The sequence below is a fragment of the Sciurus vulgaris genome (genome assembly GCF_902686455.1).
Source record: "Sciurus vulgaris genome assembly, chromosome: X".
In the NCBI taxonomy this organism is placed as follows: Eukaryota; Metazoa; Chordata; class Mammalia; order Rodentia; family Sciuridae; genus Sciurus; species Sciurus vulgaris.
Window position 1 is genome coordinate 70,876,395 of NC_136471.1, and position 26,550 is coordinate 70,902,944.

General features: G+C 35.3%; 1 protein-coding gene and 1 long non-coding RNA gene across 5 annotated transcripts in view; one reads left to right on the forward strand and one right to left on the reverse strand.

Moving 5' to 3' along the window:
- Positions 1-3,130: 3,130 nt before the first annotated feature.
- LOC306650801 lies at positions 3,131-5,103 on the reverse strand. Of its 2 annotated transcripts, none has more exons than XR_013761025.1 (3): positions 5,002-5,103; positions 4,293-4,473; positions 3,131-3,915 (listed from the first exon to the last, which is right to left on the reverse strand). It is a non-coding gene; the product is annotated as an uncharacterized lncRNA (long non-coding RNA). The 2 variants fall into 2 exon arrangements; XR_013761026.1 differs by lacking the exon at positions 5,002-5,103 and adding an exon at positions 4,612-4,744.
- Positions 4,085-26,550, forward strand: part of BRWD3 (bromodomain and WD repeat domain containing 3) — a 136,634-nt gene continuing 114,168 nt past the window's right edge. For all 3 annotated transcript variants that reach the window (XM_079123009.1, XM_079123010.1, XM_079123011.1), the window contains exons 1-6: positions 4,085-4,306; positions 4,434-4,492; positions 4,698-4,727; positions 5,137-5,196; positions 18,852-19,002; positions 20,907-21,005. In XM_079123009.1, coding sequence (XP_078979135.1) covers positions 4,276-4,306; positions 4,434-4,492; positions 4,698-4,727; positions 5,137-5,196; positions 18,852-19,002; positions 20,907-21,005 — 430 coding nt within the window. In that variant the 5' untranslated portion in view covers positions 4,085-4,275. The remainder of the gene's footprint in view (positions 4,307-4,433; positions 4,493-4,697; positions 4,728-5,136; positions 5,197-18,851; positions 19,003-20,906; positions 21,006-26,550) is intronic.

A 26,550-nucleotide genomic window follows, 5' to 3' on the forward strand; every position in this document is an offset into this window, starting at 1 on the left:
TGTCCTGCCCCTTCCATGAAAGGAGTTGCCTTCCACTGGGAAATTAGGTGTCCTCCATTCTTGCCTCTTTTGGTTTGGAGATGAATTTTCCTCTACACTGGGTTTGGGAGGGCAGGCTTGGGACAGATTGAGTCTTGGTTCAAATACTACAGACTTCATCAGTTCTTAAAAGTTTTAAATTTTCTCGAATGATTTTTGTCATTTGTTTTATGTCGTTAGGACAATTTCCAGAGAATTAGATGGCTGCTTGTATTTTAATTTTCATTAATTTCACTTGGGAGTTTGTCCACAAAACTCATGCTGTCTGACTGGAAGTGGTATGTTTCCACTCACATATAATGTTATTATTAATGTAGATGGATTTACATTTCCAATATCAATTTTGTTTTCTATATGTCTCATGTCTTTCTGTTTCTCCTTTTTTGCTTTCTTTTGCATTAAGTAAATATTTTGCTGTGCAACTTATAATGGTTGTTTCACTACATTTTTCTAGTAGTTGTTCTCATGCTTACCATATACCTCTTAACTTATCAGAATATACTTCACTTTTATATTAACTTAGTTCTTATGAGTTATACAAATGTTACTTTTAAACAGTTCTATTTCCACTTCCCCCTTTTCCTATTATTGTTATGCATTTTAAACCTAAGAAGTATGTTAAATATATTAACATTACAATATATGCAATGTTTTATCATTCTATGCTATTTTGTTTTCTTAAAGAAGCTGAGATTAGAAAACAACATGTATTTACTTATAGAGTTTGTTACGTTATTCTTCCATCTCAGAATTTCTTATCTTTTTTTTTCTTTTCTTTTGCTTTCCTAGAGAAAACTGTTTTCAATATTAACAGTGCACCAAAATTGATTTGTTTGGGAATGTTATTTTAAACAACAGTATAAAATAAAGGATAGTTAGTAAGTTGAATTTTGTCCCCTGGAAAGGTATGTCTATTTCTTAACCACAGTACTTGTGAACATAATCTCACTTGGAAGCAGGGCCTTTGCAGATGAAATTAAGACAAGGTTGTGATGATGAGATTATCCTGGATATAGGGTGGACTTGAAATTCAATGACTGGTGTCTTTATAAGAAAAGGACAGCTGAGTGTGCAGCTCAGTGATAGAGTGCTTTTGTAATATGTGCAAGGCCTTGTGTTCAATCCATAGTACCACACAAAAAAGGGAAGATTTGTCAAAGGGACATACAAGGAAGAAGGAGATTGGAGTTATGCTGCCACAAACCAAAGAATGCCAGGAGTCACCAGAAGATGGAAGAGTCAATGAAGGATTCTCCTTGAGAGCTTTTAGAGGTATCACGGTCCTGGTTACACTGATTTTGGATTTTGGGCCTCTACAACTGTGGGAGAACAAATTTCTGTTGTTATAAGTCAACCAGTTGCTGATTTATGGCAGCCCTAGGAAAATAATACTCCTACCAAGTAAACGTTATAGAATATTTTCTACGTAAATCCATTTTTTGCTGTAGTTTTATGAAGTTTTTCCTGTCTTCCCAATTAAAACTTTGGCCCCAGAGTTAAAACTAGTGATTCAAAATGTTATAAAATCTTTAAAGTATTCGCTCCAATTAAGTAGCATTAATTCTGAACAGCAAATACATTTTAAGTGAACATGAACATTCCAATAACTTCCTTATCTATGTTATTACATTCAAGAAACCAGCAGATAATTTATGCCATTTTCATCAATTAGTTACTTACCATCTCCAAATTCACCCTCACTGCTTTGTGAATAAAGCATGTGGGTCATTTTAATATTTTTCCTTTTGTTAGCTGACATCAATAGTTTATCAGTAAACTGGAAAGATAGTGCGGAAGATTTTACTTCCTGCATTGGAAGTGCTCACTGGGTAAATTGCTCCTTAAAGATGTATATCCTCTTTTGTGCCTGGCTCTGTGGTGCAGTTTCAGTAGTACAAGGCAACTTCCCCTGGTATCCTCCCTCTTGGTGGTTTTATAGTAAAGTGCCTCTGTTGAGACTTCCCTGTGAACAACTTTCTCAGGAGCCCTAGAGGGATAATTCTAGAGGGTGAGTTTCTATCAAGTTCCAGTGGGCCAAATTCCAGTAATTTCCAGAGCTTGAAGTGTTAGCAATTTCCACCTGTAAGTCACCACAGTATCTTTCCTGCTATTGAGTGAGCAAGCCTGTCAGCTGCATCTTCAACAAAATCTAAATCTTAGCTCTGCATGTACAGTAGGGTTAGAGGGTGCTCTGTATCAGTTCTAGGTGGTACTGGCTATTATATCACCTTTATCTCCTATGTCTCATATATCTTCTATTCTGTATTCTCTGGAGTTCTTTTTACTCCTTATTAGATAATACCTCATTACTCCAATCTTCTCTTGTCATTAATAATTCTTCCCCTTAAATTTCTGTTCTAATTATTGTATGGTTTTTCTCTTTCTTCTCCACCCAGACTGACACAGAAGTAATTATTGGAACAACAGTGCCACATAAATTTTGAAATTGGACATAAACATATTGTCACATGTGTTTTACAGCAATTCTTGTGAAGGATGGAGAGTACTATTTATTACTCGCACTTTACAGGTTAGGAATAATGTTCACAGAATGTTAGGGATCCAAAGTCTTAAAGTCATTTTTATTATCTGTATAATGGAGTAACTTTCTAATCTACTCCTAGGGTCACTGTAAGAATTAAATGAGGTAAAAACATGTAAGGTGCTTAGTACTTTGTAATGGTTTGATAAAATATTCTACTTGGAACTATATAAATTATTCAGTCTGGTATTTTGCTAAACCACTTGTAATGGTTTATCTAGGTCTTATATATCTTTTCATTATCTAATTTTTGCTAATGGTATTTGTTTTGTCAAGTACCATACCAAACCAAAGATAAACCTATCAACTTAAAATTACCATGTATTTATTGCTTTCTGAGAAAAAAATAGAGAGGGGGGGGGGAGAGGGAGAGAATCAACTCAGATGAAGTTCATGTCAGTGTAATGGAATTCTAGACCCACTGTGGTCAATGTCTGAGTTATAAGTGAGAAAATCAAATTCCTAATAACATCCTAAATTTAGAAGGTGAAACTTTAAATTTGAGTATTTCAACATAATATACACAACTCAAACAACATTTCTGGCCTCATTAGGTTCAGCTTTTATTAATTATTTTAGTTAAAGGTGGGGTGGGAACAGGATGTAAATGAAGTAGGGACAGAAACCTAGTTTACTGTATCTGTGTCAATTATCATACAATCACTTTGATCAAAAAACAATGCTGTACTAAGAGTGGGGGTACATATTAAATAACAAATGTTGTCCCAAATCTGTGGAAAACTACCTTGCATATACAAATCTCCACAATCACGTCATATTTAAAAATAAAGTTAGTGGAGTCCGGCAATGTTTGAAAACACGATGAAAGCTATCCTATAGGAATGGGACATATAGCTTATGTTAAACTTTCAGAAGGGGTAAAATGCTTCATGGCTGACTGCAAATTTGCAATCTTTATCAGAATCAGAGGATATTTTACGTAGTCTTTTAACAATTTTAGCACCATACTCGGGACTGGTAAATACAGCATTTTCAATTGGTACAAAAATCATTTTTTCCTCCCTCAATCATAATGCCCTTTATGGGCTAGCCTCCTGTTGGTGGGGGAGGGAAAAATACAAAATCGCTTAGGTGCCCCATGAAGGCCGTTGAGTCCTGGCGGCCCCCTACAAGTCCTTCATCACCGAAGCAGGAAGAATCCTCTACCGGAAAGGGCCCAACTGCCCTCACAGGAATGGCAAACGACTCCAGAGCTCGCGGACGCCAGCGCCACCACAGAGTTCTACGGCGGTTGCCAGAGCGTCCGTTGTCAGTTAGCACCTCCTTCTCCTTTCCAGAGCTGTAGCTAGGCAACCCTCGGCCCTCTGGAAGAGCTAAAGTCAGGCAGTTGTGTTAGTGCCTCTGGCGGCGATCAGCGAGTGCTGCAGGCTTGTTTCACCGCTTTTACCCTCCCCTCTCTCCACCCCCTTTGCCCCCGCCCACCCCTCCGCGACTTCAGCTCCTCCCTCCTCTTCTCTCCCTCTCCTTCCTCCTCCGCCTCCTCAGCTCTTGGGCTAGAATATCTATGGGTCGAAACGTGATGCGATGAATCCGAGAGAGACCGAAACTGGGACGAGGAGTGCGGCGGAAGCGGCGGGACTCCCAGGCATGGGGGCTTCACAATAGAGGCGGCGCCCCCACCCGCCCCCGCCAACCCCTCCGGAGCGAACCCCTCAAACCCCCTCGGGAAAAGGATGGCGGCGGCACCTACCCAGATCGAAGCCGGTGGGTAGCTGTGTCCAGAGGCTACGGGGATGGGGTCTTAGCGCGATGGCTGTCAGTTTCTTTTGAAAAAGCTTCTATTTCTCTTCTTTGCCTTCCTCTCAACCTCTTTTCCCCCCCTCTTCCTCAGAGCTGTATTACCTGATCGCTAGGTTCTTGCAGTCCGGACCCTGCAACAAATCCGCTCAGGTGAGAGGGAGAAGGTGATCCGGGAGTCGCGGGGAATGGTTCCAGTGGGGAAATCGAGGCAGCGGGGTGAGAGCAGTTGCGTTCAGGGTGAGGGAAAGGCCGGCCTTGACTAGTCCTACCGTCAGTGGCTGGGTTCTAAGTGGGAAAGGAGGAATGGGTTGGTGATCTGAACTGCTCCTCACATCCGTGTTTCCCTTTTGCTCAGGTGCTAGTGCAGGAGCTCGAGGAGCATCAGGTATGGAGCCCCTTCGGGAAGGGGTGGGGAGGGTTGGGGTGAGACTGGAGGAAGGGGAGGGCAAGTCCAGGGCGGAGGGCAGGCGCTGGGAGGGAGGCTTCTATATGGGCACCCACAGCTGTTATCACAAGCGTGAACCGGTTTCTTCTCTCAAAGGGGGCGTACGACGCTGGGGTCTTAACTCGCCCCCTCTTTATGTCTTTGCGAGTCGATTTTTCAGGATATACTCCCCTTCGGCCTCCCCCCACCCCTTCACACACACACACCCGTCTACCTCTGAGGCATTAGGTATGGGACAAGAGAAATAAAGACGCCAAGGGTCGAGGACCTGGGTCCAGTTGATGGGGAGTGGAGGCTTCGCCTTCATCGTTTGCCCCCCCCCCCCCTTTTCTTTTCCTCCGGCCCCCAGCTGATTCCGCGCCGCTTAGACTGGGAGGGGAAAGAGCACCGAAGAAGCTTCGAGGATCTGGTGAGTAAAGTTTTCATTTCAACTTAACCCAACTCTTTCTCCACTCCCTCCCCACCTTGTATCCCCAAACCTCCCCCGACCCCTCTGCCTACCAGGCTCCGGAGCTTGTTGCCTAGCCTAAGGACGGCTGCCCCTTCCCCCTCCCCCGCAAGTCGGAGAAAAGGGTACCTAGCTTTCCCCTCAGCCTTGCTTGTTTCTGCCCGAAAACTTTGAAGAATATGAGTTGATTATTAGAGGTGCCCTGTTGTGGATTATGAATGTTACAAACATCGGGGAAGGCCCATTGTAGGGGGAAAAGGGAGAGAAACCAGGGGGTTATCTTGGGGCACGTACCAAGGACTGACGCTAGCCAATGACAGCGTTGGTAACAGCCCGGAGTTCCGGATTAGTGGAAGAAAACTGGTTTCTGGTTGGTCCTGGCTTGAAATACGGGAACTGAGGCCAGGCTTGGTCTTTTTTTTTTTTTTTTTTTTTCTTTTTTTTTTTAGAGGGGGAGAAGGGGCGCAGAAGGGGAGTTGACGGACCCGGGACTAGGAGAAACGACACAATTAAAATTAATAAGGAGCATCGAGTGAATTCCAAAATTTGCTAGTTTTAGATAATAGACTACCGAATAAAAGCATATCGTTGTATATCTCCGATCATAGAAAATAGCTCATTAAATCATCAGTAAATCGCATTTATACAGATGCATTTTCACTAAATAAAAACTACGGATTATGACCTTTTGAGAATTGGTGAAATATGATTTTGGGATTTACAAGGAGACAACAATGGGCATATTTAAAAATAGAACATACCCTATTAAAGACCAAAGGTATTGGATTGACTGTTGTTTCTCCTACAAATATAATTCATAGTGTAAATGCACCTTCTGTTCAGCATTGACACAAAAAGGTGGTCCTTTTTATTTTGGGGAGGAAGTTCTGTATTAACCATAGGCATAGTGAATTGTAAAGTAATGAAACAAATGGGTGATGTTACTGAAATCCAAATTCAACTATCTTTCCATTAACTGAGATCCAAATGTGGAAAACCAGGCAAGTTAAAGTTGGAGTGTTTTGGTATACTAAATGTAAACAAAATGACTTAAAATTTGCTTTAAATTGGACAATATTAAATTACTTGTGTTTATTTTGATATTTATCTTTGTATTGTATTACAAGTGAGGTCATTGTTAATTATTATCCAATCTACTCATTAAATATTTTTTTATCTTGCACATCACCAAAGATATAAGAATCATGACAAGGTTGAACTAGACATCTATACTATTAATGGTAATAATTTCTCAGTAATATAAAAATTATTTTTGAAAAACTATGTATTACCAAGTTATTTATATAGATTCTTTGTTGGACTTAAGTTCTTCCTGCCCCTCAGAAGGCAAAAACAACAGTGCCTACTAATATATGTTTTAACATATAATTATCATACTGCTTTAAAAACAGTTTAAATTTGAGGTTGAAAATGTTTTTCTATACCTTTGTGCCTCTTACAGTCTGTATGTATATACAGGGGTGGGTCTTTTTTATGCAGAGGCTTAAAAAGAGTTTTTAAAAACTAACTTGATGGGATATTTAAGTAAAAAAGTCAGCTTACTAGATATTTCCTTTATATTGTAAAGGCAAATTTTTACATAAATGTAATCAATGTTCATTTAATGCTTTATATTTCTCAGTATATTTTATGCTTTATACTTTTGCACACACTTTACCTGTGTAATTGAATAGTCATCATTATTTTAATGATAAGAAAAAATTCAGTTGTATTTAAGATGTTAGATTTTGATCCCATCTTCCAGTTGAACATTTGTTATTTTCAGTTTTTCACTTATAGTTTTGCTTGGCTAGATGGTCTTTTTCAAGCTGCATCCCTTGAGTTATTTTTCTGTACTTTAAAGTGGATTTATCAGGTCAAGGGGTCTCTTCAGTTTAAAATGCTTTTGTCATGTTGTAAGGTTGCTCTACAGAAGACTAACTGTACTAATTTATAATGTCAACTTCTAGCAACTTAATGTTAGTTTTCATTACAGTTTTTAGTCTTTTGGTGGCTTAATAGGTAATAACAGACCCTAGTTGATTTTATTTGTTTATTTTTTCTAAATTAAAAAAGAAATTTTTTTAGTTGTCAATGTACCTTTATTATTTATTTATTTATATGTGGTGCTGAGAAATGAACCCTGCCTCATGCATGCTAGGCAAGCACTCTACCAACTGAGTCACAACTCCAGCCCCTCTCCTTGATTTAAAGTCTTATTTTTATTACTAATGAGGCATAACCTTTAAACAGTTATTTTGAATTCTTGTTAACCCATTTATATCCTTTATATAACCTTTTGTCTTTTTTATTTACTGATTCTTTTCTGTTTTAATATTTCCTTACACTTTTTTTCTGTGTTAGGGATTGAACCCTAGGACCTTGCACAATGCAAGTACGCTACCATTTGACCTCCACCAGCCCTTCCTTACACTTTTTTTCTGTACTGACCATTGAACGCAGGGCCTCATACATGCTAGGAAAGTAGAGATACATCTCCTGCCCTTTTTGTTTTTAATTTGAGACAATTTGCCCAAGCTGGCCTGGAACTTGTGATAGTCCTGCCTCAACTTCCCTAGTAGCTGTAATTATATGTGTGCTGTTCCATACCCATCTCTCCTTACACATTTAAAAATTTTATATACATAATTTCTTCTACTGTTTGAACATTATGTATACTTTAGATAAGTAGTGCATTTTTTTGTTTTTCATGTAATTTTTATATCATGAATTTAGTTTTTTATTTTTTCATACTGAAATGCAGATTTTCAAGGGATATTATTACTTTTTGATACTGTGGTCTCAAGTCTGTTCTCTACCTGTGGATTTCTTTGAAGAAGGGGCAGGGTTGAGTGAGAATTTGAACAGAAGGAAAAGAAGTTTAGTGGCTAAGACCTGTGTGTGCAGTATTAAATTAACTGCTAGATTCATCAGGTGTAGATTAAAATTAGTTCATATCTGACCTCTAATTTTGAATGGCTTCATTGTGCAAAAGATGGTCAATTTTTCTTGGTACGTAATTTAAAAGTGCTATTATTGGAATAATGAAATTATGGAGTATGGTCTTTGATTTAGGTATATATTTTAGATTGGAACTTAGGGTTAAGTATTAAAAAATAGTATAATCTTGATATATTTGGCTTATTAAATTATATAGCAATACCTCAAACTTAAGGACTATTTTGAGGTATGAAAAGGAAAGAATATAAATTCATAATGAAGTGGTGATATAAACAGTAATATCAACATATTAAATTGGAACTGTATAGCTGTATGTACTGCATATATGAAACAAAAACCCTGCCTGTCTGTATATATATATACTTTGAATTCATTGAACTGCTTAGCTTGATTAATCCAGAAAACCATTAAGGTAAGGATAAATTGTGTATCTTCAACACTTCATTACTACCTTTACTCTTAGGAACTCAGCGCCGCCCCCTCCCCTTTTTTTCTTAGATGTTCATCTGATTTTGGAACAAAAGGGAGGGTGATTTTTTGTTAAAGTTATCAGCAGGCATGTATTGACATATTTAGATCTGAATGTGCCTTTAAAATATGAGTCTGTACATGAAATGTTTGACAGTTTGTATTGAATTGTAAGTTTTTTGAATATGGCATTCAAAATAAAACACTAATAATTTTCCAGAATTTTAAGTAACAATAGAGAGCATTGAAATTGTGATTGTTTCTGAAGTTTGATTTGGGCAAATTATTTTTCTTTATTTTCTGTTATCTAGTTGACTGTTACAATAGATTTACTGCTCGCAACTTATCTTAAGATTATAATTTAAATAATTGCAGATGTCCTTTCATTTTTGGTGACCTTGTTGAATTGTTGGCTGTTTTATTGCTTCCTCCTTGGAGCAGGGACCACAGAGAGTATTCCAAGGATGTGTGTGTGTGTGTGTGTGTGTGTGTGTGTGTGTGTGTGTGTGTTGTATGTATAAATAGTTTTCATTAGTATTAAATTTTATATATTGAAGTTATGATTTAGAAGCTTGTTATAAGACATGGTTTAAGATTTTTGAGCCATTTTAAGAGTCTTCTTATCAGTCATAAGACCGAACCAAAGATATAATTATCTTTAGGTGTGTTACATTTAAATTTGTTCAAGATTTTTATCCATAAAATTGAAAGCACTAGTTAGTGCTTATGCTTGCAGTGACATAGGTTGTATTACCCTCATTTTATATACAAAAGACATGAAATAATTCAATGGTATTCATAAAAAAATCTTTCATCAAGTTTTTGTGTTCATTAATGTCTTTTAAAAGAATGCATGTATCTACAATGGTAAATGTTACAAGAATTTGCATCTGCATGTAAAGCATTCAAGTTTAAAAATGTTTTCACGTTATGTCATTTGATCCTCACCAAGTAATTTAAAACAGTATTTGAATTCCAGACATACCTGTATTCTTTTCTTACCTTACCCAGCTATTGTTCTCCAATTACTAGTAATAGCTTAAATTGTCTATTATAACAACTGAATAATGATTGAGTTCTGATCGCATAGTCACTGAGTCTCTAAGTGTTGAAAAAATTTAAGTATGTGTGATTTATTAACTGCCATGTGGACACACAGCCATAGTTTGGAAGAACAGAATGTGTCATGGGAAACCAAAAAGCATGTGCTGCTTAAGCCCAATGCAGCATAGTATGCATATGATGCTTACAGATATTATGGCAAAGAGCAATTAATATGTGGAAACCAGGATTCCTGACTCCTGACCTGCTTGAGTCAGGTATATACTTTTTGTTCTCTAAACCTGTTATCTGTAGCTATTTTTCTGGGTCAGTCCTTCCCTTTTTTGACTTTTTTTCTACATTTGGGTTCTAGGAAACTGTGTGTGTGTGTGTGTATGTGTGCGTTTACTGGTATTGAACCTAGAGGCACTCCACTACTGAGCTACTTCCCCAGACCTTTTTATGTATGTGTGTGTGTATGTATGTATGTATGTATGCATGTATGTTATATGTGTGTGTGTATTTTTTATATTTTGAGAAAGTGTCTTGCTAACTTTCTGAGCCCAGTCTTGAATGTGCCATCCTCCTGGCTCAGCCTCCAGAACATCTGGGATTGTGGGCTTGTGCCACCCAAGGCTAGCTAGGAAATACACTTTCAAGGATTAAAATTCTTTTGGAGATTAGGAAATTTGTCATCTCAGTACAAATGAGATGATATTGGAAAAGTAAAGAGAACTGCTGTTAGGTAAGAATTTGGATTCTGTAAATTTGCCTTATGAATTTTTTTCTTGTGATCATCTTTATCATAATTGAATATTAGTATGATTTGTGTGTGTGTGTGTGTGTGTGTGTTTTCTTTTTTTGTGGTACTGAAGATTGAAACCAGGGGTGTTCTACCACTGAAGTATATTCCTGGCCCCCCAACCCCCTTTTTGAAACAAGATATCCTAAGTTGCCTAGGCTGGTCTTGAACTTGTGATTCTCCTGCCTTAGCCTCCCAATTATAGGTGTGCACTTTATTTTATTTTTTTATTTTTTTATTGTAAACAAATGGGATACATGTTGTTTCTCTGTACGTGGAGTAAAGGCATACCATTTGTGTAATCATAAATTTACATAGGGTAATGTTGTTTGATTCATTCTGTTGTTTTTTTCCTCCCCCCCACCCCTCCCACCCCTCTTTTCCCTCTATACAATCCTTCCTTCCTCCATTCTTGCCACCCTCCTTAACCTTAACACTAAACCTAACCCTAACCCTAACACTAACCCCTCCCACCCCCCCATTATATGTCATCATCCGCTTATCAGCGAGATCATTGTCCTTTGGTTTTTTTGAGATTGGCTTATCTCACTTAGCATGATATTCTCCAACTTCATCCATTTGCCAGCAAATGCCATAATTTTATCATTCTTTATGGTGGAGTAATATTCCATTGTATATATGTACCACAGTTTCTTTATCCATTCATCAATTGAAGGGCATCTAGGTTGGTTCCACAGTCTGGCTATTGTGAATTGAGCAGCTATGAACATTGATGTGGCTGTATCTCTGTAGTATGCTGATTTTAAGTCCTTTGGGTATAGGCCAAGGAGTGGGATAGCTGGGTCAAATGGTGGTGCCATTCCAAGCTTTCTGAGGAGTCTCCATACTGCTTTCCAGAGTGACTGCACTTAAAGGTGTGCACTTTTAAGTTGCTACCTTTAAAATTAGGACAGAGTGGCTGAATGGTAGTACATGGAAATCTGGGCAACTATAACCACAGAATTTGTATTTTTCACCTCCTAATTTTCCAAATATTATATACGGGGCATGTAAAACAGTACTATATAAAATAATTGAACCCCAAATTAGTGTTTTGAAGTGTGTGTTAACTGGAAAAAATCAATTAGCTCGGCAAGGTGGTACACACCTTTGTTCCCAGTGACTTGAGAGTTTGAAGCAGGAGTATTGCAGGTTTCAGGCCAGCCTCAGACACTTAGTGAGACCCTGCCTCAAAATAAAAAAAAAAAAAACTTAAAAGAACTGAGGATGTAGCTCAGTGCTAACTAAAAAATAATGAACATACATCAAATGATTTTTAGTATTATTTGCATTTTTATGCAATAAAAACAATTGCAGGGATTCTCATTCCTTCTCATTGATCTTATCCTGAACTTATTTTCTATATATTATTTATAAGTATTGTATTTTAAGTGATCTTGTTGAAGGTGTTCTCTCATGCTGTTTAGTATTTATATTTACCATGGTGGTTTATAGTTAGCTGGCCCTCAATTCTTGTTTAACTTTAACTTTTTTTAGAAACATTTACTATGCATACATATGTTTATGTATATATATCTAGATTTATATACATGTAGGTACATAATTATGGGTGTGTATATATCTGTATACAAACATAATATCTACATATTATCTAGACATCTGTAAAGATATAACTATAATACCAGATTAATGTAAATATATATACAAACACACACCTATATGTGTGTGTGTGTATGTATATATATATTTATACATGTATATATATATATATATATATATATATATATAGGGTTTTGAACCTGGGACCTTGCACATTCTAGAGAAACATTGAGGTTTATTCCCAGCTATTTATTTTATTTTGAGACAGAGTTTTTTAAAGTATCCAGACTGGTCTGGAACCTGCCATCCTCCTGAATATCTGGGATTATAAGTGTGTGCCTCAGTACCTGGTTTTATAGTACATATATTTTTATATTTATTTAATCTGTTAACTGGTGCTGAGTTCTTTCATTGGAGTTTTCTCGGCTGAGCAACTTCTAGAATTTGGGTGGTTCCTTTGTCCTTGTCTATATTTCATTTGCCCTCAGGGTTATAGTACTTTTAGCTCTCTGTTGATAAGTACCTTACCTTAGATAATGTAATACTTAAACCTAGGAAGGTGACATTAGCTGTCTCCTTCCTGAATATATCTTTGTTTATTGTTTTTTGGTATTGAACCCAGGGGCACCTTACCACTGAGCTATGCCCCCTCACCTTTTCATTATTATTTTATAAATTTTGAGACAAGTTCTCCTTAAGTTGCTTAGGACCTTCCTAAGTTGCTGAGACTGGCCTCAAACTTGCAATCTTCCTGTCTCAACCTCCTGAGCCACTGGAATTACAGGTCCCCACGCCTGGCCATGAGTAAATCTTAAAAGTAATAAAAATACAAAGAAATTCTATGGATAATAATTAACATTTTCAAAGGAAAGTATGGGAAATATTAGTACTCTGTTGCCACCTTGCTTACTTTGTAGCTCACCTTGCTTACTTTGTAGCCCACCTTGCTTACCAGTGGTTTGACTAGAAAAAGCCTGCCTTCCCCAATTCTGCCCAGCTTTTCTCTCTCCTTTCAATTTCCGTAAATATTAAAACAGAGCACATTAAATTATAATAGACATTTATATGTGTGTGTGTGTGTGTGTACTTTTTTTTTCGAGATGTGGCTCTCCCTTTATTTCCCAGGCTGTTCTCAAATTCATGGGCTCAAGTGATTTTCCCACCTTATCTTCCTGCTGAGTAGCAGGAATTAGGTGAGCACCACCATGCTTGGCTATTTAGGCATTTTTTTTTTTCTTTTGCGGTGCTGGGGATTGAACCCAGGGCTTTGTGCTTGCAAGGCAAGCACCCTACCAACTGAGCTATCTCCCCAGCCCTGGCATGTATTTTTTGAAGAGCGTGAAGAAGAAAAAAAAACACTGTTATTTTTTTGTGGTTTATTTTTTTTTGTACAAGCAATTGTACATTTTTTCTTCAAAATCAGATGGTACTCTGAATGATAGAATTTAGAATTTTCTATAACATTAGCAGACAGCACTTAAATATTGAGAAGATGTTATTAAGTGTTAGTCACTGTACAAAAGGTTTTACTGGGTGGGGTTGCATTTTTCTTTGCCTGGAATGCTTGTTCCATTCTTTTTGTCTGTCTTTTGAATTTTCACTTATCCTTCAAGTGTAAAATTGGACATGAACCCTTACCTCCAGGCAAAATTAGGTACTGTTCTTTGTTTCCTTAGCTCTCTGTACCAACCTCTGAGCCCTTGCAGCTTTAATTTGTTTCTATTTACTAGTTTGTTTCCTTCATTGGAACTGTGGGTTCCCTTAGGGCAGCAGTTGTATCTTCTTTCCATTGCATCCCTTATATCTCAGATGTCTGAATGAATGAATGCAAGTGAATGATTTTGTTTTTGTCCTAATCAAATCATATGAGGTAGTTATCATTACTTCCTTTTTTATAAATGAGGAAGCTCAGTCTCAGAGAGGCTAAGTAACTTTGCCCAAGGTCATATAAGTAGACACTGGGAATGCTGGAAGGATTGATAACTAAGTCTTCTATGTCACAATGCTGAAGAACAGTAAAAGCTAGTAAATTTTAAAGCCTGAATAATCAAGCCTGACAGGCTTTAAAGTAGCTTGCTTCTATATATATTTCTGTTGATATAGTTAAACCTTGCTTCATTTTTCAAAATCTGTTTTGTTTTCTGACCCTAATGATTTTAAGATTATGTGACTAAATTTTGTATATCTCTTTCATCTTTCTCTCTAAAAATAATTTAAAAATACCAGAAAAAGTGTTTCGTTTTCCTTCTTTAGCATACAATCCCTGTTTGCTTCTTCATTTTACCTCTTAGCCATAGTCTTAGTTATAAACAATTTTTTCTTAACATTTGTCTTTTATAGTTACTTTTTTATATTATTTCTAAAAACTCTGGTTCAAAAAATGATAACATTGCCACCTGAAAAATTATATTTCAGATGTAGCTCTTGGTGCAGGACTGTCCTTCCAAGATAACTACCTATCTAGCATTTTATTCAGTGCTCAGCAGGATTTCTTTTAACTAATTATGATACGTAGGATTGTCTTGGATCTCAGGTCTTCTCACTTGTCATAATGATTCTGAAGTGTAGGAATCCAGTTGTTAGGTTTGCTCATTAGGCCAGCCAGTCTTCTATCAAGAAGGTTTATAATTCAGGGTTTTTTATTTTCTTTCAGTTTATTCAGGTATATAGTTTACATCTTTTTGCAGCCTTTTTGTTAATTTCTAACTTTATAATTTTCATTTACTTATATGAGTGGTAGAGAGAGGAGTGGACAGAATCCCAGATTCTTGTGCATTCATGAAGACATTTAAGATATGGAGTTGGGTTGATGATACAAAAGGTTCCTTCCAATTAAAATTTTATAATGCATGTAAACTCAATACTTGTGTTATAGTGTTCACTTTTGTTTTCAGGGTATGCTTTTCTCCAGAAGATCTCAAAACACTTCATAAGTGCTATTAGTCAGCCTTAATATTTCAGAGAAACATGTAGTTGAATGATTGACTTTAGGATGTTTGAGCTTTAATTGAAAAGACTTGTTTATAATATTAAGCCATGAAAGAATATTTTAAGCACAGACTTTTTTTGGTACTGGATATTGAACCCTTGGTTGCTTTACCACTGAGTGAGCTATATCCCCAGTTCTTTTCTATTTGAGACATAGGGCCTTGCTAAGTTTCTGAGGTGGGCCTTGAACCTGTGATCCTTTTGCCTCAGCCTCCCCAGTAACTGGGATTACTGGTGTGTGCCACCTTACCTGACTTAAGTACATACTTTTAAAATTATACCTATTATATTTATATGTAGTTTAATATAGAATTATAGAAAATCTTTTTTTTTTGGGGGGGGCGATCAGGGATTAAACCCAGTTGACCTTAACCACTGAGCCAAATCCCCAGCCATTTTTTATATTTTATTGAAAGACAGGGTCTTGCTAAATTGCTTAGAGCCTTAGAGCCTTGCTAAGTTGCTGAGGCTGGCTTTGAACTTGAAATTCTCCTGCCTCAGCCTCCTGAGCTGCTGGAATTGTAGGCGTGCACCACCATGCCTGACTTATAAAACATCTTTGAAAAGTAACTACTCAGTGTACACAGTTCTTTTTTAAAAATATTTTTATTTATAGATGGACACAATACCTTTGTTTTATTTATTCATTTTTATATGGTACTGATGATTGAATCCAGTGCCGCCTCCATGCCAGGCAAGTGCTCTACCACTAAGCCACAATCCCAGCCCCTGTACATAGTTCTTAAGGCTGAAAAGATCATCTTAAAATAACTCCATTTTTAATAAAAAATTGATTCAAGTAAACATTCAAGTAAACTTCTAAGACCCAAAATTTGAGGTAGAAGGAACATTGTAAGAACTGCATTGATAAAGTCTGAAAGCCTGCCAATGTTTAAGGAGGAGCCAGTATGCTTAAATTCAAAGTATTGTTATTGCCATTCTTTTGGTAGATTCTATATTTCTTTAGTATTACTAAAAATGTAATTTTTATTGATTTTACAGAAAAGTTCCTTTTGAGACTGCTTAGAAATTCAATAGTTTTTCTGTTACATAGAATAAAAATCAAACGTGTGAAATTTATTTACTAGTTCGTCATACAAACAAAGTACTAATCAAAGAATCTGAGGATATAGCCCAGTGGTACAGTGCTCACCTAGCATGTACAAGGTCCTGTGTTTGATCCCCAGGCTGTGTACATACACATAAACACAAAGATTGCTAGATATGTTGTGTTTCTAGGGTATTTATTTAAGCTTTTAAATAACAAGTGAGTGAGTTGAGTTGGTCAGGGGATGAAAAAAGAAAATTATCAATAAAGACACCTAGTAGTATCCTGTATAAAGCCCCTGATATAGCATTTACTTGATGAAAAAAGTAATGGCTGATATCAGAAGCCTGGTTGTTCCAAGTCAGTGTTGGGAAAAGCATAGCTGTTATAAATATTAATGCAGTACCTTAAAGTTTTTTTTTTCCCCATTCAAATATTTTAATAGTACTAACTATATGTGCATGTAGACATGATAGGAAAAGCCCTAATGTGGGTGGTAAGAATTATAAACTAGGGTTTTAGGATATCAGTTTTTGTAGGTAATATATATTTGTTAGGGCTAGGGTAGTAGCTCAGTGGTAGAGCATTTGCCCAGCGAGGCCCTGGGTTTGATCCTCAGGACCACATACAAATAAATAAACAAAATAAAGGTATTGTGCCCATCTACAACTAAAAGAAGTTTAAAATATTTTTAGATTAAATCATTAGTTGCCTTGATTTTAATATTACTTGTGTATTTTCCTGAAATATAATTGTATGTAGTTATTTGCTTTGCAAATAAAATGAAGTTATGAGAAATAATTGAAATAAATTTGCTTGATACTTCCACCCGAACCATAAGCTAGAACTTGTAGATGTAAATCTGAAATAAGCTTGTTGCTATTCTTCCTGAGTATTATGATAGTTGCCTGGGCCCTACCTATTGTATCTATTTTAATTTTAATTTTTTTTTGTGGTACTGGGGATTGAACCCAGTGTCTTGTGCTTGCAAGGCAAGCATTCTACCAACCGAACTATATCCCCAGCCCCCTACCTATTTTAAAAGATTAAATTTATTGTTTTTTTTTTCCTTCAGGAGCTTTTCAAAGATAATTTATAGAAGAAAATAGTTTTAAAAATTAATAATCTTAACAGAATTACTTATATTCCCAGAATTCTGAATACATATATTTCAGTTCTTTGATCTGTATTTTCTAAGACGAACAAGGTCCCCTCTGTGAAAATCTGAATTTTTCTTCTAGAAATTGTTCTAACATTGATTATAGATAGCCTTTACTTTGATATTCATTCATTCATTCATTCATTCATTGATTTATTCAACAACAACAACAACAACAAAAAAAAAAAAAATATATATATATATATATATATATATGCTACTTCTTTATACCAGGGACTTTTCTTAGTGCTAAGAATATGGCAGTGAACAAAAGATAAAATCTCTTTTCAGAGCGACCACCAGGTCACAAAATTTTTCTTTTGTGTATTACTGTTGTTCTTGACTTGTTGGTGTATATCCTTTGCAATATATATGAAGTGCATATAAAAATTGGCATTCTAGCCAGAAGTGGATTTCAGGACCTATGTCAAGGTGAGAGTATTTTAACTAAGAATATACTTTTCTATTTACTGTTTTAGTAATTAAGTATTCATGAAACATTTCAAGGATTTCATCATTAGCTTAGATTTAAAAATATAGCATTGTTTCTGTTGTTTATTAATTAATTTCTACTTTTATGTCTTTGCTCATGTTCTGAAACTTACTTGTATTTAAAAAAGTGAGTCCAAGTTACAAGTCATGTTGGTTATTACATGGCTTCTTTTCTAGAGTTTGGTATTTATAAAATCATTAATTAGATTCCCTTTTAGAAACAAATTGAACTTACATAGGAAAGCTAATTCTACTTTATTGTACAAATGTGTCACCTTAATTCTAAGGGTACTTGAGTTAGATTTGATGCAAGTTATATCATGCATTTGTATTCTTATCATTTGTATAGAATCTAGCACTTCCCATTTTTTTATTAAAAACTTTTTTAGTTTTACAGACTACATTTTTATTCATTGTACACAAATGGGATACAGATTTTCATTTCTGTGGTTGTACACAATGTAGATTCACACCATTCATGTAATCATACATATACATAGGGTAATACTGTTTCATTCTATCTTTCTGTGCCCCATCCCCTCGCACCCCATTTTCCTCTACACCATCCAAAGTTCCTTCATTCTTCTCTTGCCTCTTTCGATTCTTGATCAGTTCATCATCAGTGCTAAATAAATAACAGTGTTACCCATTGCCTTTTTTTGGCGTGAGTACTTTTGCTGCTTTGTAACATATATTTTGTGAAAGTAACAGCTAAGCATGTTAGTTTATCAAGATACATTAAAGTAAGTTAGAGTGCCATCTCATTTAAATGTTGTCATATCATTTATATTCTTAAAGAATTTAACCTTTATTTTGTTCATTTGTTTTTATGTGGTGCTGGGGATCAAACCCAGTGCCTTACCCGTGCTAGGCAAGTGCCCTATCACTGAGCTATAACCCCAGCCCTGTCATATCATTTAAATGTGCTTATTTTGTGGCTGTTTCCTTAATTTATTTCAAGTTCTAAATATTTAATTTTTTTTCCTCATTTCATATTTAAAACTATACTTTGTTCTATGATGGAAATGATAAGAGAATAGATTGTTTATAAACCAAATGTAATTTTTTTCCTCTTGTGTTTTATTTCTCCATTTTAGGTGGCAGCCAATGCACATATTCCTCCAGACTACCTCCTTAAAATTTGTGAGCGAATTGGTCCCTTACTAGATAAGGAGATCCCTCAGAGTGTTCCTGGGGTACAGACATTACTAGGTGTCGGTCGGCAGTCTCTGTTACGGGATGCCAAAGGTATGATTTTCATCTATTTGAACTTTGTTATCAGAGGAGGGAGTGGAGAGAGTAAATGTTCCCTTGTTTTTGATAAATAATCATTTTCTTCTAGATTTCTTTGTCTTGTACATTGTGTTTTTACTTTCTCAGTGTACAAGTAAAGTTTTAGAGACCTAAAAAGAAGCCCCTTGTGTCAATCTAAATATTAGAGAAATAGAATATAAAATCCCTTTGTAATTTTGGAGTAGAAATCTCAAAGTCTGCTGCTGTGATTAGTATAGTATAAATGTTTAAAAATTATTTCATTATTTTATACTGTTAATCTTTATTAGTCTTGATAATATTATTCTAGTCTCAGTGTTCATGACAAGTAAATGAAAATTATATGTAAATTTTTCATAATTGAAAATATTTAAACAAGAAATATTAATCACCAGTGACTTTTGAATAATAGTTTTTCTACTTAGCTATTTTTCAGTTTTTCATAGACTTTTTCCAACATGGAATCCCTGAATGTAAAACATACAAAGTGGTATTTTCTAAATATAAAAATGTGAAATTAGCCTGGTATGGTGTCAAATGCCTATGAGTCTGGTGATGTGGGAGGCCGAGGCAGGAGGATCACAAGTTTGAGGTTAACCTGGCAACTTAGCAAAATCCTGTTGTAAAACTTAAAAAGTAAATAAAAAATAAAAAAGAATTGGGGATATAGCTCAGTGGTAAAGTGTCCCTGGGTTCAATTCCTAGTACCAAAAAGAAGTAAAATTAGGCATTAAGAATGTCTCTTTGGGGCTGGGGTTGTGGCTCAGTGGTAGAGTGCTTACGGAGCACGCATGAGGCCCTGCTTTTGATCCCTAGCACCACATAGAAAGCTAAACAAATAAAATAAAGATATTGTGTCCATACACAACTAAAATTATTTAAAAAATAAAAGAATGCCTCTTAGAAAGTTAAATACTTATGGGCAAGTAACCAGTTTATTTTTATGTTTTGTTTTATTAGCATACTGTTTTTAAAGATCTAATTTATTAAGATAGTTGTATAAATGATGTCTAGATTTTGTTTTATTTTATTTTGGTACTAGAGATTAAACCCAGGGTCACTTAACCACTGAGCCACATCCCCAACACCTTTTTATTTTTTATTTTTGAGATAGGGTCTCCCTAAGTTGCTCAGGGCCTTGCTAAATTGCTGAAGCTGGCTTTGAACTTGAGGTCCTCCTGCCTCATCCTCCCAAGCTGCTGGATTACTGGCATGCACCACTACAACTTGGACTCTGCCAAATTTTAAGCATCTCATTTTATAATCGAAATTCTTTGATGGAGTTAATTTGGAAGCTTTTAAGAAAGTAGTGAAATAATTTTGTTTTACAGTCTAATTATTAGGAATATTTAAAATTTTCTTGAATTTATAAACATAAAAGACAAAAGTGACGACTATTTGATACGCAGTTACCTCTTATGGCACAACCTGTAAGTACTCCATAGTATGAGCTTGCACCATGTGTAAGTGTGCCTGAATTTTCTCTGGAAAATTTGTACACGGATTTGATCATATCCTTGTTTATACAGTGTTATGAGTAGGCATAAGATCAAGTCTGAAGATCAAGAAGAAAAATGTAAACCTAAAACTTTATTCATCTGTGACATAGTTGCATAAGATTCAAATGGGCATAAAAGAAGTATTAGTTTGAAAACAACACAGAGATAAACTATCTTGGGATATTATGTGACGGTATTGTGTTTACCAGTTTTAATTTAGTTTATGACATGTTTAAATATGCGAATATCATTTTTTTATGGTTTAATAGGTCAACATATATTCCAAGAAATGAAATTGAAACTAAATATATGCCTCAGAGGCACAAAGGAAAAGAAAAACCCTGCTATATTCTTTGACTAACTTTTAGTATTTTTACACAGACTGTAAGAGTACACTATGGAATGGGTCTGCTTTTGCAGCTCTACATAGAGGCAGACCTCCAGAACTACCTGTAAATTATGTGAAACCTCCAAATGTGGGTGAGTAATATCCCTGTCTTATAAATATGTTCTTGATTCATTCTTTCTTGAACTTATTAGAAAGGCAGAAATGATTATAAAAATTAAATTTGAAGTAGAAATAAACTGGTTATGTTCTTCAATTTGTTAATCCAGATTTTTAAGGCATTTTTTAGTTAAAGCAAAATACAATCATATTTTCATTTTGTAAAAGGTGACTTTTTTCATTTCATTTCTTTCTTGGCAAAAACATTTCTTTTTTAAAATACAGTACAGATGTTTTTATCCCTATGATTGTCTGTGTGCTGAGTTTCCCAGAAGATTTTACTTTTCCCAAAAGTTTCTCAAAACTTTTCCCTTCTGATAGCTTTCACAAGGAAACAAAAGTGTATCTTGCTTATATCTCTTTGCCAAACGTGTAATGATATTATACATTTTATATGTCTTTATTAAGAAAAAAGTCACCCTTCCCAGTTCTACTTTACTTCAATTTATACACCCTATTTAAATTACTCATGGGACATCTCTGGCAAGATCATTTTGAAGAAATACTAGTTGTGGTTCCCAAGGAGATCTAGGCACAAAACCATTTATATTAAAGTTAGCTCTTACAATGTATTTGCAAAACAAAGTGTTGGATGAACATTTTGCCGTTCTCGTCCTCTGTTCTCTCACTCTTCAAAAATTATATAATTTTATAGTGCATAGTGCTTACAGAGTATGTCTTAAAATTTTAAAGAAATGAATTTCAAATTGCAAAATAGAGTGCTTTTTGTTTTAGTTGGCATGGTAGTGCATGATTATAATCCCAACTACTCTAGAGACTAAGGGAGGAAGATCACAAATTTGAATCCATTCTGGACAACTTAGTTGAGACCCTGTCTCAAAATAAGAAATAAAAAGGATTGGGGATGTATCCCATTTGTAAAGTGTACCAGTTTCAATGCCTGGTTCAAAGAAAAAAAATAGAATACTTCTTTTTAAAAGGATCCTATTCTATACAATAAGTTTATAAGAATGTAATTCTTTCCAGATATTAAATAAATTAGGACTGGAAATGATTTTAAAATATATTTAGGCCAGAGCTGGGCAAACAACCTTGGCGGTTGAGACAGGAGGATTTTGAGTTCAAGACTAGCTTCAGCAACTTAGTGAGGCCCTAAGCAAGTTAGTGAGAACGTATCTCTAAATAAATAAATCAATAGGGCTAGACATGTGGCTTTTTGGTAAGTTGACCTTGGATTAAATCCCCAGTACCAAAAAACAAATAAATAAATTAAATAAACAAAACTATTTAGACCAGGTGTGGTAGTGCACACCTATAATTCCAGTGACTTAGGAGGCTAAGGCAGGAGTATAGCAAAGTTCAAGGCCAGCCTGAGCAACTTAGTGAGACCCCGTCTCAAAAAAATAAACAAAAACAAAAACAAAAATAAAATGAAACAAAAAAATGAACTGGTTATGTAGTTCAGAGGGAAAGTACCCCACGTTCAATCCCCAGTACACACACAAAAAAGATATTTACATAAATTCATTGGTTAAACAAAAATTTGTAAGACATATTAAGGGAAATTTGATACCCTGACTTTTACTGCTAGCAATAGTCTTTCATAACCTGGATGTTACTTGGCAAAACAGATGTGTTGAGTCTAATTGGATGAAACATTGCTAACATTTTTTCATATTCAAGGGTATTTTGTTTACGTCACCAGAATTTTTCAATGTGTACTTTCCCTTAAGCCCCTTAAAACTTCATAATTTATTGCATCAAATTAAGACAATAAGTATTTTTAAACATATTATCAGTATTATTTTCTAGTGTGTTGTACTTATTCAGTGGTCACATGTGAAGAGTAGAAGAGCAGACTTTAATGTATTTTCTGATTTTCTTTATCCTATCTAACTTTTTTAAAATTTTTATTGTAAACAAATGGGATACATGTTGTTTCTCCATTTGTACATGAAGTAGAGGCATACCATTTGTGTAATCATACATTTACATAGGGTAATGGTGTTTGATTCATTCTGTTATTTTTTCCCTTCCCCCTCACCTCTCCCACCCCTCTTTTCCCTCTATACAGTCCCTCCTTCCTCCATTCTTGCCCTCCCCCACCCCATTATGTGTCATCATCCACTTATCAGCGAGATTCGTCCTTTGGTTTTTTGAGATTGGCTTATCTCACTTAGCATGTTATTCTCCAATTTCATCCATTTGTCTGCAAATGCCATAATTTTATTATTCTTTATGGCTGAGTAGTATTCCATTGTATATATATACCACAGTTTCTTTATCCATTCATCAATTGAAGGACATCTAGGTTGGTTCCACAATCTGGCTATTGTGAATTGAGCAGCTGTGAACATTGATGTGGCTGCATCTCTGTAGTATGCTGATTTTAAGTCCTTTGGGTATAGGCCATTCTAACTTTCTGTCTCATTTCCTTTTTCGTTTTTTAAGGTATTTTTAGTTGTAGATGGATATTAATACTTTATTTTGTGTGTTTAGTTTTCTTTAGTGCTGAGGATTGAACCCAGTGCCTCACATGAGCTAGGCAATCATTCTACCACTGAGCTACAACCAGCAGCCCCTCCTTTTTCTTTTAACTAAGCATGTTCTTTCAGATTTCTTCTGGTTTTATATAGTAAGACCTTTGACACTGACTTGAATCAGTTTCTTACATTTTTAGTAATTGCTTAGGAATTGTACTATCCCTGGTATTGCTTTCAAATTATTAAAATCAGCCATGTTATTTGGGGAGGAGCTTTTAGAATAGAGGTAATTCAATCATGTATCTTCAGGTAGTACATACTAGTGAATGTATCTAAGTTTAAGAGATTTGGAATTCAGAGCCTGATTAAAAAATCAGAGGATTAAAGAAAACCTCAGGATTACTAAGATAGTAATCAAGAGGAATATGAAATTTGCTTTTGACTTTGTGATTTGAGGCAGTTTTCTCATTGTGGGGTACATAGTAGCTACTTTAAAATCAATCACTTTTATAGTTTGCCAATCTACACAAAACTTAATTAGGTAGGTAAGTCTTATAACAGTTTTTTCAAAGAATCTTAGAACTGGAAAAAAAGTATAGCAACACTGGTTATTGAAAAATAGGGTTCAGTAAACTGAGTTTTAAAAAATTAGGAAAATATTGAATAAATATAGGACCACTCTTGCTTTTTCATGTGTTAAACTATATTGTTCCTTGCTTTATGGGTAACATTATTGCAAGTAATTTGACCTTAGAAAACTTGCCACAAAATATCTGTGAAGATTCTGAATTTTTCCTGGGAATAGATTTAGGAAACTGTGTTATAAATCCTTCTGTTTATAGCAGTGAAGCCTAAAGCCCAGAGTAGTCATGTAATTGGACCAAGATATATTGCTTGCCTTCCAATCTATTTCTATTCTTATACCATGTTCATGATCAGATGGTATTATACGTTCTTGCTTTAATAGATCTACACTTATAGATCTATAAAGGTAGAAGTTTAGCTATATTACATCCATTCATTCTTTCTTTCTTTGATTGATTGATTGGTACAGGGAATTCCAGGGGTGCTTAAGCACTGAGCCAAATCTCCAGCAATTTTATTTTATTTTTTTAATTTTGAGACAGGTTCTTACTGAGTTGCTTAGGGCCTTGCTAAGGTACTAAGGCTGACTTCAAACTTGGTATCCTCTTTTTTAGCCTTCCAAGTCACTGGGATTACAGGTGTATACCACCTCTATATTAAGGTATAATTGAGATAAAATTCTCCCTTTTTAAGTGTGCAGTTCAGTGAGTTTTTGCAATTATACATTTGTAAAGACACTAAAAATACAGAATATTACTATTACTTCCTTAATACCTTTCCCTCAAATTCTGAAAATCATTAATCTTTTTTCTGTGACTGTAGTTTTCCCTTATTTTGAATGTCTTTTAAGTTAAATTGTACAGAATATAGTCATTTTTGTTTTCCTGAATTCATGTGAACCAATGCTTTAGATTCATGCATGTAATTTCATTTATCAGTAGTTGGTTTCTTATTGCCAAGTAATAGTCCATTGTTTGGATATATATTGCTCTCTATTCATTTTTCAGTTGATAGACATTCAGATTCTTTCCACATTTTTGCTATTATGAATAAAACTACTCCTAACATTATTGTGCAGATCTTCTCATGAACCTGTTTTCATCCTGGGAGCATAAATATCTAAGTAGTAGAATTTTTGGATTATATGGTTAGTACAGGTTTAATTTTGTAAGAAATTGCCACATGGTTTGAAACAGTGACTGCCCTATTCTGTGTTCTTTCCAGCAATATATGAGATTTCCAGTTGCTTCACATTCTCATCACCTTCTGGTTGATATCTTTTTATGTGTATATTTGCCACTCTGTGTGTCTTCCTTAGTAAAATGTTTAAGTCAGTTTTTTTTTTTTTGTTTTGTTTTTTTGCTGCTGTGAACAAAAGACCAGACAAGAACAATTTTAAAGAGGAAAAGTTTATTCTCGGGCTCATGGTTTAAGAAGTCTTAATCCATAAACAGCTGTCTCCATTCCTTGGGGCCTGATGAGAGGCAGAACATTATGGTGGAAGTGTGTAATACAGGAAAGCAGCTGGGAACATGGCACCAGGAAGCAGAGAGAGAGAGTTCCCTCAACAAGGATAAAATATAAACCCCAAAGGCATGCCCCCAGTGACCCACCACATGTAGTCATACCCCACTTGTCTGTAGTCACCACTCCATTGATCCCTGTCAGGGGATTAATACACTGATTAGGTTAAGACTTTTATATTCCAATCATTTCACCTCTAAACTTTCTTGCATTGGCTCAGACATGAACTATTGTGGAACACCTCATATCTGAACCATAACATGAAGTGTCTGTTTATATCTTTTGACACCCCCCACTTTTTGCATTAATGGGGATGAACCTAGGACCTCCAGAATAAGCATGGCAGGCAAAAACTGAGGCATATCCCTAGCTCTTTTTAAAAAGATTTCAAGACAAGAGTCTCACTAAGTTACACTGGCTGTCCTTGAATTGTGATCTTCTTGCCTCACTCTCCCAAGTAGCTGTGATTACAGGTGTGCACCAACAAGCTTGGCTCCTTTTTGCCCATAAAAAAATGATTTATTTTTCTTTTTGTTGGGTTTGGACTTTTTTAAAAATACAGTTAAAGTACAAGTTCTTTATATTTTGCATATATTTTGTCCCAGCTGTGGCTGTATTTATGTTTTTTTTTATCAGTACTGGGGATTGAATCATGGTCATTTTACCACTGAACTACATCAACAGCCCTTTTGTATTTTTATTTTGACACAGGGTTTTACTAAGTTGTTGAGCCAGGCCTCTGCCTCAGCAGGTTAACTGTGTGTGTCACTGTGCCCAGCTATCTTTACATTTTTTAAGTGTCTTTAAAAGAACAAGTTTTTGATGAAGTCTTGTTTATACATTTTATCATAAAATTTATGCTCTCTGTATCCTAGGAAATCTTTGCCTAACACAGAATAACAAGTATTTTATCCCATATTTTCTTTCAGAAGTTTTGTTTTAAGTTTGGATTTTTGATCTGTTTTTG